This window comes from Vespa mandarinia, chromosome 8, assembly GCF_050613455.1.
Source record: "Vespa mandarinia isolate Hongniang chromosome 8, ASM5061345v1, whole genome shotgun sequence".
Lineage (NCBI taxonomy): Eukaryota > Metazoa > Arthropoda > Insecta > Hymenoptera > Vespidae > Vespa > Vespa mandarinia.
Window position 1 is genome coordinate 8,697,344 of NC_140817.1, and position 15,157 is coordinate 8,712,500.

The 15,157-nt window shown below is 36.5% G+C and overlaps 1 protein-coding gene across 1 annotated transcript in view; it reads left to right on the forward strand.

Moving 5' to 3' along the window:
* The first annotated feature begins 1,855 nt into the window (after window positions 1–1,855).
* Window positions 1,856–15,157, forward strand: part of LOC118451223 (serine/threonine-protein kinase PLK1) — a 14,010-nt gene continuing 708 nt past the window's right edge. The window contains exons 1-8 of the mRNA XM_035887560.2: window positions 1,856–3,714; window positions 11,639–11,743; window positions 12,293–12,409; window positions 13,372–13,586; window positions 13,752–14,184; window positions 14,307–14,764; window positions 14,861–14,994; window positions 15,066–15,157. The exon at window positions 15,066–15,157 is cut by the window's right edge and continues 708 nt beyond it. Coding sequence (XP_035743453.2) covers window positions 2,857–3,714; window positions 11,639–11,743; window positions 12,293–12,409; window positions 13,372–13,586; window positions 13,752–14,184; window positions 14,307–14,764; window positions 14,861–14,994; window positions 15,066–15,157 — 2,412 coding nt within the window. The 5' untranslated portion in view covers window positions 1,856–2,856. The remainder of the gene's footprint in view (window positions 3,715–11,638; window positions 11,744–12,292; window positions 12,410–13,371; window positions 13,587–13,751; window positions 14,185–14,306; window positions 14,765–14,860; window positions 14,995–15,065) is intronic.

The following is a 15,157-nucleotide window of genomic DNA, read 5'->3' on the forward strand; positions in this document are numbered from 1 at the left end:
GGATCTGTTCAAAAGTTTACATAAATCTTCATTGCGTCATTAATATCATCATTTTTTAGAAAATGCAACTTTACATTATTATACATATCTTTAACTTTTTGTATATATACATAAATCATAAATAACGTTTCTATTCAATTTGTTCCATATATTTTAATAGATTAATTCGGCCATTTTGTATTCAAGTTTGTGTCATCGTAAAGCTGATCTTTGATAATGTTAAATTAAAAGAAAAGAATTAAGAAAGAACGATAGGAAATCAATTGAAATAGGATCTTCGATGAACGGAGGTACATCGTACGAATAAAAAAGAAAAAGAAAAAAAGAGTAGGGATGGCCGCATCCGGGCAGCGACAAGTACAGGAGGAAATTAATTTTGTTTTTGTATTTATTTTTTAATCGAAAGGGAGACGAAACGGAAAGCAAAACGAATGCTTGAGAAGCAAAGCTAGAAGTTGATCATTTCTATGTGTATCTTTTCTATATTTAGACGAGTAGTTAATACATTTGAAACATTGAAAACAGGTATACAGATGGTGTGTGTGAATGACCGAACGAACGACGAGATGATGCGCGTTTTGCGGCTTTGACGACGGTTGCTGTTCGTTGAACGAACGAAAGAAGAAAAGAGAAAGTATGACAAGAGGGAACAGGATAGAAAAAGGATGGTAGATCGGATACGAAAGGACAACGAAGGGAATAGTCAATGCAGGGCCGTACGAGAGAATAGATATACCCTTTTGGCGCGAATTTTATAAGTGAACGATATCAAGAAGTCTTTTAAACGATTGTAAAATTGATTATATTAAAATTGTCTTATAATTATCTATCTTAGTTGATAATAGGCAATTATAACTATGGACAGGTAGTCGATGATTAGATTCATTTTTATTAACCGTGTTTGATTGATTCGATGAAAACTATGATTTTATTAATCAAAATTATCTTCATTTAGTTGGCAAGCGCTTTACTTATCGATCGGTATCTAACATCGTATTTCTCTTGCAAGTTTTACTTGTGTTTTTTCACAAAGTGACTTGTGAGCGAAACACGGGCGAAAAAAAGAATGCGAAGGACCTCGATCGAGTGCTTCACGGGTTTCGGAAGTGTGCACGTGCATTGAAGCGTCCAATTTCGAGAGACCGAGAGATTAACCAGATGCTCGACATGTCCAAATCGAAGCGCTTGAAATTGGATCGCACGAAAGAATGCGTTGGAAAAATTATGAAGATTGACGTTTTGAACTTTTCAGAGTAAAAACGAAGTGGAAGAAAAATGAAAGGAATAAAAAGGAGGAGATTCGAATGAAGGGAGGTTCTTGAGATCAAAACATTCGTGAGAAAAGGACTCAGATTTCCCCTCCGTATATACATGCGAGCAAACCTTCGCATTTTCTTTGCACGTGATATTACGAACAATGTGTTTTCTCACGATAATCGCCTCATAGTTTCTCCATTTAGCGTTTTACCACACTACAAAAGATACATACATGCAAAATCCACTAAGTCCCTTGTCGACCTTGTTTCCTGTTTCTGCACCAACATTGTATAAAGTACTTTCATTACCCTCGTACAGCGATGAATCTCATCAAATAACATTTCCTTCGTACATTTTTTTGTGCAATTCCTTTTACTTTTTATAATTTAACGACTTGCTTCAGAAAAATGTTATGAATTTTTACCATTTTCTCTATTATATCGATGACAAATGGAAATAATTAATATGAATATATTGTTAATAGTAAATAAGACATAACGTAATAATTGCATTTCTTAAATGAAAGATATAATGAAAAGGATAGAGGAGTCGAAGGTCCGCCGTATCAACATACAGTCCTGTGTGAAGAGTGGGGTAGCGTACTCGGTGGCAGAGAGTGGGGGTTTCGAGGGTGCCGCTCGGTACGGTCGGTGCGCGCTGGAGCAGTGTCAGTCGGGACGTGAATTGAAAAGGGTAATGAGAATATTTGTTCTGTCCCCATTTACTTCTTCCATATCTATTCTCCCCTCTTTAATTCGACTGATCACGTCGACTCTATTCCTCTCGCTCGTTCGACCTTCGATCAAGAGAGAAAGATAAAGAAAAGAAAAAAGGGAAAAGGAAGGAATATTATTGTCGAGGGCAGGCAAGACGCTCGATACGTCGTGTCTCTTCGGCGCGCGGCTTGCCGACGACGAGACGACAAAAAGCGCCCTTTATCGAGCGATCTCTTCTTTCGTGTGCACGTGTCTTAAAATAAGGGAAAGAAGAAGAAAAGTAAAGAGAAAAGAAAAAGAAGTCTCGACTCTCGACGAAGGAAGAGGAAAGAAGAATACGAAATAAAACTTCGAATGTAGGGATAGAGGGCTGGAAGGGCTTCGCGAAAGATGCCAGCAGCTCACGAGGCGAGTAAATGTGCAGAGTTTGAAGCAGACGAGGAGGAAGGTGCAAGAGGAGAACGACTAAAAGAGGAGAAGAGGCAGCAGGAGCAGAACCGGGGCCATCGGCCCTCGGGGTGCACCACCTCTTCTTAACGCTACGAACGAAGCAACGTGCACGTATGAGCCTATGATTATAAATTTGTCTTGCTTCGTTCTCGTCCTTAGTTAAGGGCACTAGCGAGAAGTACGGAGATTTTACACATTGATAGAAAAAAAGTACAAGGAGCTAATAAATGTAAATGCGATCAAACACAATCTAATTGCTCCATTTACACTTCGTTCATCTTGATCGTGTTTAAGCTTAGGAAGCACTGATAGCAAGAGTACTATAGTGCCTCTTATCTTTCTTATTATCGTTGACACGATCCTAGACGGCAACGGAATCGTTGCTTGTTGTTATTGTTGTTGTTATTGTTATTATTGTGAAAGAGAAAGAAAAATGCCAGCATTACCGAGCACGATCGAGTCACGGCACATCGATGACGTGACGCCACCTCCGATAATTGCTTCCTCACCGTCTTCCTCAGCATCCTCTTCAGCATCATCCTCAACGTCTTCACCACCAGCACCAAGAATGACAAGTCCTCCGAATGTTGCTACGGCGACATGTTATCTCCCGGAATCAAGATTGATCTCTAGATCGATTGTTTCTACTAGATATCCAGAAGAAATTGAGGAAACCGCGAGAAGTAATTCAGCATCGACAGGTAGCACTGGTAGCAGTAAGTCTGCCGACGCTAGACCAAGGCAAAGTCTCTCGAAAAGCTCTGCTTCCTTGCGGAGTCTTGTTCGAAGAAAGAGTCGACGACAAGTTGGTGGTAGTGCTACTGTAAGTGGTGGATCTTCATCTATTATTGAGTCCAACAATGATTCTCGACACTCTCGTCATCAAGGTTCTGAAGATGGACTTCATCGAAGACGAGAAAGTACAGGAGGAGAAGAAGAGACGACGATGTACACAAGTGGAAGGTCATCTGCTCGAAGAGCTTCTTCTGTAGTTAGAGGAACAATGGTAGCAGGAATAGTTGGAGGCCAGGACAACAACAATATTGGTCAAGATGCTTCTTCATCCATTAGCAACGTTGTTTTCGTTGCACCCACTGTGGTCTCTAATGCTAATAGGTTCGTTCGAACGACCTCATCGTCTCTTGTACGTGCAACCAGCGTGCCTACCACTCCTGGACCATCGACTTCAAACTCGTCCTCGCACTGGAACAACTCGAGTGAACAGGAGACCGATTATGTCGTCGATCCTGTTCAAGGAAAGGCATACTACAAGGGACAATTTCTTGGAAGAGTAAGTGATTTCCTTTACTGGTCTATCTTTCTTTTGATCATCTAGTATGTGCGCTCATACACTCGATCTCCAGGTAACACCTGCCTCTTCTTCGATTCTTCTTTCCTTCCTTCTTCTTTTTCCTTTTTTTTCTCTTCTTCTTCTTCTTTTTCTTCCTTCGTGATATTCCTTTGCCTTTGGCTCCTCGTTCTCATTGATTCACTCTCGTGTACTCGTTTCCAAGGTCCCGTTTTCACAGGAATCATTAGTTTACATTAATTCGAATCGTGGGAATACACAAGTATCTTATTTAGTTAATTTTGATATTGTTTTTTCTTCATAAGTGGTTCTGTTTTATTAATCAAATAGATTTGAAAACACAAAGTATTCAAAGAAAATAAATATCCAAAGACACTGTCACAAGCATCCGAAATTTTCCTCGTTTCGTTTCTATTGAAATATTACCTCGCGAATTAATTTGATAATAGCTTTAAAAAGAAAAAAAAATTGTGACAAGGTCGAAAGTAAGTGGTTACCTTCGTCTCTTTGCATGTACTTTTTTTTTGAAGGACAATTAGCAACGAACGCGAAATTATCTGGGTTGAAAGCGTAGTCACAATGATAGATGTCAAACTTTGATAAATGAAATATTGTCATGTTGTGCTAAATAAAGATTGTCGTAGATCGTAAAAGAGTTGTTAACTGATGTAGCATAGAAGTTTGTAGGTCGTGATTCACACGGTACTCGTTTTGATGTACTAAGAATTTTAATGGCGTCCGTTCGCGGAAGTTACTGTCGCAGTGACATTGCAGATTATTTCCTAGAAAGAAAGAAAGAAAGAAAGAAAGAAAGAAAGAAAGAAAGATATGTGGGCAGAGGAAGTCATACGAATCAGAGAAGGGTGTCGAAGAGAAAAACAGTATTCTTTTAAGTTGGTAACAATATTCAGTATGAGTAGATATGAATTTTAATCTGTTATCGCGCAAAGATTTATTATTTTATTAAGACTCGTTTCCTCTGATCATTTGATTTATTCGAAGAAGAATTAACAAATAAAGTCTATTTTGCGAGAAGAACAAGAGAAAGTTTGATGGAGATGCAAAAAAAGATAGAAGATGACAATCGGAGCAGTGTGAAGTAACGTCTTGCGCGATGAGAATCCGAAATAGCATCTCACATCTTTGCCGATGCTGTCATTAGCTGGAACGTCGACACGTCATCGCTGTTTGCTCGTGAAAGCTCAAGGCTGTACAACCTCCTATTGGAATTTTTTTCGAACAATGTTATTATCTCTTACTATCTTCTACTTAATTTCGTTATTATCTTTTATTGAACGATCTTGAAATCTTTCATCGATCTATAACTCGTAAAAATCATTTTAACATTTTCACGATATTATCTTTTATAATTCTTTTCGTTTATTGATTATACAAGTCTTTAGAAATAAATATAGAAATGAACACTCATTGATTTGGAACTCTTTTAGAGAATTTTGCTAGAGAAAAGAAAAGAAGAAGATAGGATGCAGTCTTAATTTATATGCTCGCTTCGAAGAGAGAACCGGTCGTCGTCGTCGTCGTTTCGTCATCTCGATTATCCTGTACCCGACGTTCTCTCGGACGTTACTCCGCTCGAGTTCTATGTATCTCTCTTAACTAGAAAAGCAAAGCTCTCCGTTACGCTTCGCCAATACTTTATCAAAACTCACTTCTTGATATTTCCGTGTTTGAGCGAATCCATTCCGATAGTGTATCTCTTTCTTTCTCTTTCTCACTTTTCTTCGGCACACCCTCTCTCTTTTTTTATCTCACACGTATGCTCGTTATCGTGACTATTCGCGACCGGTTGCGAACGAACGAGCGAACGAACGAACGAACGAACGAACGAACGAACGAACGAACGAACGAACAAGATTTGCGGAAACTCGTTTGAGCTTTTTCAACGTGCTGACTTCGGGTTAATTATTTCCTCTTATGCGCTTTGTACCGTTATCGTATATTATATCGATGGTGGTATCATTGAGTATATTCACGAGTAGTCGAATGACATAATCGCGTATCGGACATTACAAACATTACTACTTAGTATATATATTTAACAATTTGTTCGATCAAATAGTTGAAATGATTAGATAATTATTGTATTAGATATTTTTGTTCATAAATTTAGTTAGATTTTGATTATTCATAATTGGCGATGTATTTATTCTTGTTTTCTTCGTAGTTAAACGTCTGTTAATTTTATCGCATATATGTAATATGTATAAGCATAAGTATATTCCTAATCGGTATGCACAAGTCTCTCCGTATACACGTGAATACATATGTGCAAGTCAATGACATCGTGTGCCTTTCACCAACTGGTCCGTACTCTGTGTGTGTTTGCGTTGCATGTGTTTGTGGCAATTGTGAAGAGGATAAGTTCAACGGATGGGACTCTTCCTCTGTTACCCTCCTCCTTTCTCTCTATCTCACTCTCCACCTCGTTTCCCTTCTTTTTTTCCCTTCTTCACTCCATTTCTTTCTCATCGTAGGTAGAAGAATGTTCTTTTCGTGGAGAGACTAACCTTCGACGTTTCCTCGCGTATATGAAAGATCAGAAATAACATGACTTACGTCGCGTTCTATACATCGATCATATTTCTGATCATAGTTTGCGAGCAATACATCATTTTCTTTGTGATAGCAAAGTTACATCTTCTAAAAATATCTTTTCTTTTATTAACTTCAATAAAACGGTACTTCGATGAATAAACAACGATAATATTAACATCCTTAATAGAGAAAACCTAAGATTACGTTAGTAATTTACTACAGGAAGTGATCAATCCAAAAAACGAATTACAAAACGTACGTATATTTTATTGACGTTGATGGTTAAGTAATTAACCGGATTACTGTGATATGTCTTATGTTTCCAGTTTCATAAGCGTTATGATGGATCAACTTAGAAATCAATTTTTATCATTCGTGTGCTCGTTAAAGTGTACATGTTTACTTCATCTTTATACTCAGTGTTATGTCTAATGATCTCTTTTATTCTCGCCACTTTTAATACTTTGTGTTTTTCAATAAAAGCCAATGTAAGTTAATTGATTTTATTCATTCATTTATTTGTCTAGTCAGTAAACGATCGTAAATTTTTCTTATTTTATTTTTTGTTTTATTATTTGTCCTTAGGAAATGTCTCCTAAAATTTTTGTCAAATACTATGATTTCTTTTTTGCTTCTTCGTTCAAACTAGATAGTCTCAAAAAAAAGAGAGAGAGAAAAAGAAACAGATTTTCTACTTAAAATGGACAATAGATTGCATCCAACCAAAACGACAAAGATCTACTCGCATCCTTCTTAGCTAAAGAACTTTTTACATACAATTTGAAAACTTTTTTACTCTATGCTGAAATTCCAAAGAGATCACGATAAGTTCCAACCCTATTAAACCGTGCTCATAGCAGGTATATATCCTCCAAGGGATCGTATTATTTAAATTTTCAAAGAAGAACGTACACCCGCAGGTGTTTTCGATTATATTCCAATTCTCGTTGAATTGAATTTGACACTTACTTATACATCTACGGAATAAGAGTTAAAATAGAAGGTTTTAATTTGCTCACGTGCATATATTTTGCCTCTTCTAATTAATACTTTTGATTAATTCGGTCTTCGTTTCTCCATCATTGTTTTTGACGATGTAAGTTTGCGTTTGATCGATAGTCGAATATTATGTTCGGTGTTTTTAAATCAAGTATTTTATTATTACATGTTAAAAATGTGATGTTCTAAAAAATATTTAATAACAAATATTTATAAAAATGATAAAGATTATACAGGGTCGGCCAGTAGTTTCTAAATGATTTTAAAAATCAATTACTCTTTTTTCGAAATTTTTAGGCTATTTTTTCCAAACTAGACTTGTAGTTTTATAATCTGAAAAAAAATTAACATAAAAAATCTTGAGAAAAAGAGTAATTGATTTTTAAAATCAATTAAGAATTATTGATCCACCCTGTATTTTCTTATAATTTTGTTAGGTATTTGGAATGATAGTATTAAATAAAAATAATAATAATGGTAAATGTGCCCCTTTATTTAGATTATAAAGAACGATTGAGAAAGGCAAAAGCGTCAGAGCATATTACGTGAAATCGTAAGGTGCAACGAGCCATACCAATTACAGTTACACGCTCGTTTTCCATTCGTAACAATTCTTACGTCTTCTTACATCCGCGAAATGAAGACGATCTAAACATAGAAGAGGAAATAAATCGATTAGTAATCGATGGAGGACGACAGTTGAGCATCTTTCATCTAGAGTAGAATATCGAGGGTAGTAAGGATGAGTGGAAAGATTAAACAAAAGGTCACTTGAAAAGGAAATACCATCAGGAGGAAATATTAAATTAAGATTTCCTTGTTTAGAAGTTTATCTTCGTTTTAACGATTATCGCTGATACAAAAATTCTCTGGAATAAATTCTGACGTCTTTTACATGATTAATATTTCAAATCTTTTCAACTGAGTGGAGATTGATTCTTCTCTTATTTCAAAGAATTATGAACTTTTTATATTTTCATGGTAGCAACTGCCAATACTTTGGTTGGTTGCCAAGAAAATAATTTGTATGGTCGATAATTAACAATTTTCATATTTTTTCAGCAACAATGAAATGTGACAATAAATAAATTAAATAGAGACGATCGGTTGAACTTTACCGATTATTTTACAAATGAAAAAGACTTTTCATCGATTATTTATCTTGGCAAGGATCACTGAAAGATCTCTTCACTCTTTCTTTCCTTTGCGCAATAATAAGAGTCACTAAACGTCAAATTCGTCAAATTCGTTCATTTTGTCTTTCTCTCTCTTTCTCTCTCTCTCTCTCTCTCTCTCTCTCTCTCTCTCTCTCTTTCTCTCTTTCCCTCTCTATCTCTATTTCTATCTCTCTTTCTTGCACTACAAATCGTCACGAATCATTTTGACTTCATTTACCGATCGTTGAAGTACAAGTGAACTTTAGAAATGGCATGTTGAACACCCTGATGCTTTTATATACTATAATGAAGCATGTTGGTGAAAGAAAAAAAAAAGAAATTCAGCGACCGGTTTCGATGGTATGTCATGACCGATGTGTCATTCATTCCGATTCCAATGAAATAATCTCGTTCTCACACGCCATTCTCTTTTTGCCAATGACTTAACAACAATAAGGATGGAAATAATGGAACGATATCAGGGAACGAACAGAGAATCGATTCGTAAATCGATCATTAGAATTATTCGAAATAGTAAAGATTAAATAGAAATGGACGATATTTTCGTTCGCATATTTTCAATTCTCTTCTATTTTTCTTCTTTTCTTTTTTGTCAGTGTCACTTTTCTCAAATGTTATACGTATTTAAGATCTGTTCTTTATCGAATGTCTCTAAAGTATTCTTTGTCGAGCAGCCACCGAGTTATACTTTGCTCGCAGTGCATTCTACGAGTTTGCATATCTACCTACTATACTAGGCAAACGTCTATCGATTCTTTCCATTTCACGGTTATAACTTTAACACGCTCCGATGCATTCGAATCTCTCCTGGTTTCAAATATACTCATGGTGTTGGTTATCATTGACTTTCGTAATTACTATCCATACTCGTATTCGTTTTGTTTCTCTCATCGTTGTGAACCAAAGCATATTTATCACACGGCATCGAGTAGAGATAAGAAATTGTTGAAAATTAATCGACGTACTTTCGAAACGTATATTATACCGCACGAAATTCGAGTTGTGTTCGTTACGAAGAAGTTGTTCCCAGAGACGACATAAATGATAAATCATTTTTAACATTTTTATCTTTCTTATCCATATTTATAAGAAAATCACTAATCATATTATCACTAATACAAATTTTTATATCTTGCATGACATTATTTTCATTATTCGTTTTAACACATTAGATACATTAAACGTATTACTGTATAGTACGATCATAAACGAGAATAGCAGACAGAAACGGAAATAAAAGTATATATGTTAAGAATAGGTAAAGACGAATGAAATCTGGCACGATGGGTATCATCCGGCATGTGCCAAGAATATATGTTCCAAGATCGAAGTCTCTTCTTGTGTAATCCTAAAGTCGATATGAGTTCACTCTTCTTCTTCTTTTGTCCTCTTTCTTTCATCAACGATCCATTTAATGAGCGAACACAAAGTGCACGCGTTGAAAAGAAGGAAAAAGAAAAAGAAAGAAAAAAGAAGAAAGTATTCTTGGGAGTCTCACGAGTCGACGGTATTTAAAAATAAACACGTACAGCCTTTGCCATAACCGTACGTTTGAAAGTGTATGGCCGATGTAGGGAATATTTATGATAAAGTTATTCCTGAAACATTGTCGACGGAACGTTTACCGTAAGGACGATGCTCCAAACAGGTAAAAAGGATCCAGCTCGAGCGTTCAGACAACGTGGATTCAACGATGATCTCACGACCGTTATGTCGGACTAGCGACGCCCATCTCTCCTCACATTTTCCCTCTTATATACATACATACATACATAAGTATTATGTACGGCCTACCTTCTCCTTTAGCACTCTCATTCCTCGATGAAACGACCGATCGAAAAATCTTGAAGATAGAATCGACGATCGATTTTGTCTTCCACTTGATAGTGACAGCTATGTGAACTAAACAAGAAGAAATAAATAGAACGCTAATCTCCAAGAATATGTAGATACCAAGAATACCAAGCTCTTAACGAATCTTTTTATCATAGAACGTATATTTTTATCGTTTAATAAAAAGTACAATGGACCCGCATCCCAGTTCGACTGCTAATTATAATATATATATTATTGGAAAAAAATTTCATCGTACTTTCAGATACTAATTATTTTGGAAAAATAGATTTTTTTTAAACGATCAAGTGTCTCTCAAGACTCTGAGCTAATTGCAATAATTAATTCGAAATTACTTTTTTCAAGTTATCATTTCAAAGATTTTGACATCATGTTTACGATTCGATATAGATTTTGCCTTTGCGATTGTCTACCTAAACGAGTTGTAAATAGCGCAGAAACATTAGGCTCGTCTCTCTAGCACGATTCTCGTAACATCGCAGGAATATTTTCAAGCGTATCGTTCTGGCAACGAACCCATCGAACGCCTGTTCACCCTTTTCCACGATGGCTGAGTTCCTTCGGCGGAGATTTAACCATGTCACCTTGACACAAGCCATTAAGTTTTGTAGAAGAAAACGTTGAAAACAACGAAACGAGATCATCCTTTCTTCTTATTCTTTATTTTCTCTCCTAAAAGTAACATTTTTCATATTGATGTTGACTCTCATAGCGATGACGAGCATATATATACCTATATATTAGTTACGAGCAGCTGTACTCGTTTTATCGACTCAACGCGAAAGCGAAGCAGAAGAGGAGGAGGAGAAGGAGAAGGCGCGAATCCGGAACGAAAAATGTCGAGGAAAGGAGAAGAGACTCTATAAAGACTCGTTGGATTCTTGTCGAGAGTCATTGAGAATTATCCTATCTTCGAGAAGATATATTTTTTAATAGAGATCTTGAAAGAGAAAACCTTTCACTTGAAGAGATGAGAACGAAGGAGAAATTCTCATTAAGAGGCAAGTCTTCGAGATTTCTCGAACAAGTCAAAAGATGAGCCTTATCCTTTTTTCTTCTTCCTTCTTTTTTTCTTTTCTTCTTTCCTTTTGTTTTACATGCGTATGAGCGATGTGTTTCTCTCTTTTTGCGTGCGTATACATACGTAAGATCATCTCGAAATAGCCACAACTATTTCTACTCTACTCTCCATTATTTTTTGTATTTTGTGCCAGAAAGAACGAATTCGCGTTACGTTCATTCTCCCGTTGAATTTTGATAAGAAATATCGGGCTTATAAAATAGGATTTAATAACGGTTCAATAATTTTATTTTTCCAGGGTGGTTTTGCTAGGGTCTACCTGATGACCGACGTCAGTGATGGAAATCAATATGCTTGCAAGATAATCCCGAAAAATCGGATGCAGAAGATCCACATGCAAAAGGTTCGCACACGTCGCCCACCTTTCTTTCATCGTATGCGTCCTCCAAGATTTATGTGCTCCACTTGGGTTCATTCCAAAATGGATTCCTGAAATCAAACGCGACTTATTCGTCTTTCGTTTATCGAAGAATCGAGCGGCAAAGTTTCACCTGTAGGATCAACAATGAGTCTTTCGTCAAAATTTCATTTGCACGGTATGGGAGAAGCCAAAAACGTAATAAAAGATTTGCGAGAATGAGAATCATACTAATAATTTCATTCGAGCAATGCAACATGTAGCTATTGTTAAAGGTAGCATAGTGAAGAATAAATAGAATTTCTCGACTGGCTTCGACGTTTACCGTTGCTTATTTCCTTCCTTGTAACAATCGATTATTTCGCGATAATCGTTATTAGAGCAAAATAGATAAATCGTTTAAAAGTTTTTTATAAATAATCGTCTATCATATTGAAGGACGAATAGTTTGATTAATTTTTATATTAATGGCTGTAATGATACTTTAAATAAATCCCTTAAAAAGCATGCATGAAAGAACCTTTCTGTTTGCAGATTGCACGCGAAATCATAATTCATAAAGAATTGAATCATGTGAACGTTGTACAGATGCATCATTACTTCGAGGACAACCTAAACGTATATATGCTGTTGGAAGCCTGTCCGCGAAAGGTATGACTTGTATACACGTATACCTTACACCTACCTGCTACTTTTCAACGACATAGCATTCTATAGCATTCACGTGAGATTTCCCAAGCGCACATTCTGACGATTCCTACCGTCACCTTACCTTCAGTAAAGAAAGGAACTGGTATCTTTGCACGAGAGATGAAGAGAAATAATTCTTATAACAGTTAGATAAAGCGATTATTAACTAAAACAGGTTTTTTAAATTTGATGCCTATAAAAAAAATAATTTTTCGAATTTGATCCCTATAAAAAAGAAATAATAAGACACGAATATATTAAAAAATAGTTTCTAAAGTATTTAGTAAAAGACTAAGAGTTAACGACAAATATTCGTGGAATTCAGGCCGACTTCCGATCTAGTCATGGACAAATATGCGACCAAGGTAGTTTGTACGCGATCCTGCACGTGTTCATTCTTCGGATTATGCTTACTTGAGCTGCGCATTATCCACCTCGAGCTCTATCTTTTTCGTTCGATTGGTAAAGAGAGCGGCACTTACACTCTCCGTGGCCGATCCGTCGACTCGTTTGTACCGTTAGGATGTGACGGAGCGACAGCTACAATCTTCTCTCTCTCTCTCTCTCTCTCTCTCTCTCTCTCTCTCTCTATTTCATTAAATTTTCACAAAATTTTCTTAATCTTTTATGAAAATAGACGTTATAGATCACAACATTAGTTATAAAGTATTATTAACTTTTTTCAAATGTTATCTAATGAGTATATAAAATGTAATATTCTGTAACCGTTAGTTGTTAGAAGTTAATTACCTACTCACAATATTATCTGCTTTATTAAACATTAAAGAACGTTTCTAGTAAAAAACAAAACTAAGTAGTCGGATAATAGTTCTAAAAAGAACATAGTCACGAGAGGAAATAATCGTAATGCATTCTAGTGTTTCTTTTAAAAGCGTAAACCTTTCTTGCTTTTCTTTCGGCAGAGTCTAATGCACGTATTGAAGTACCGTGGTAAAGTCACGGAGCCGGAAGCACGGTATTACATGAAACAAATGGTGACCGGTGTGGCGTATATCCACTCGCAGAAGGTCGTCCATCGTGATCTGAAGCCAGGTAACATGTTCCTGTCGGATCGTATGATCGTCAAAATTGGAGACTTTGGCTTGGCGACAAGGCCCGATGGTCAACGTAGACGTGTGTAAGACAACTTTTACTTTTTGTAATTCAAGCGCGAATTTCGCATTAAAAATTCACTTTGAAATTCGTTAAACGAAACATATACATGTTAATTTAATCGTTAGATAAAAAACAAAATTTGCTTTCTTTTTCTTTAATTTCTTTAAAAATATTGAAACACTTTTAGGACCATATGTGGTACACCAAATTATATTGCACCGGAAGTTTTGTATAAACAAGCATACAGCTATGAGGCGGATGTTTGGGCATTGGGTTGCATCCTTTATGCATTGCTAGTTGGGCAGCCACCCTTCGACACGGCGACATTAAAGGAAACCTACGCGAGGATATGTAAAAATGATTATCGCGAGGTCGACGACTCGATAGCAAGTCGGAGCGGTCAGAATCTCATAAACTGGTTGCTACAACCGGATCCAGAGTTGCGACCGTCCTCGGAAAGGGTGAAGGAGCACCCGTATCTCACGAAGGAATACATACCACCCTCTTTACCCCACACTTGTTGCTACCAAATGCCGCACGCGACGATACTCGAACCCGCCTCTTCTTCGCCTTCTTCGGTCTCAACTGCTTCCAGAAATCAGGAACTTGGAAAAACTCAGGTAAGAATGATTTAGGAACAATAGCGAAATTGTATCATCTTTAGGATGAACATCAAGAAAGACAGAAAAAAGAGAATGAACTATATAATGTCACCAATTGGAACGTGGTTTTAATTTTATAGGCTTGGCAAAGCTTAGACCATCCAAATATTTCTCCACGTTCTCAGCAACGAGCAACAATGCCAAACGCACAGCAACCAATGCAAAATCAACAATTGCTTGAACGATCTCAAAAGAATATACAAAAAGATTCGAAGGTGTCCAATTGGTTGGTACGAAAATTACCAAAATTACCGAAATTCAAGCAACGACTCAGTAGCGTACTTTGTCCTGATCATAAAAAAACTAGTCTCCTTGCACAAAGTATTCAGATGCATCGTGCATTGGAGAGTTGTGTTTCTGAGATGAAACGGAACAATCTACAACAGAATCCCCCAGGCGTCGAAGATATCGTGCCTCTTTTTGTTACTAAGTGGATAGACTATTCCAACAAATACGGCTTAGGTTTCCAACTCTCAGATAAATCCGTTGGTGTTTTGTTCAACGACAACACGAAGATCAGTTATACTCATGACAGGAGGTAAGGATTGAAGAAACGTAGATAATTTTCTTTTTTAATATTCTTATTATAAAAAAACGTACATATATATACATGTGGATATATTTGATTATATAGAAGAGTCGAATATATGACGATCGATGACGAAGTGACGAGATATCATAGAGAAAGGGATATACCGGTGCCTTTACAAAAGAAACTCGAGTTGCTCCATCACTTTACTCAATACATGGACGAATTTTTAACAGAAGGTAAGACTCTTTTCGTTGACGAAGTTGATAAGATTTTAGAATTTTAATTACAATGACTCGTTGAAATTTAGGAGGTGAAATCAAGAAATATCGAACAACGATGAAACAGTCGAAGAATGCATACGTTCCACGTATGAGACGGTGGCTTAGAACAGACAAGGCG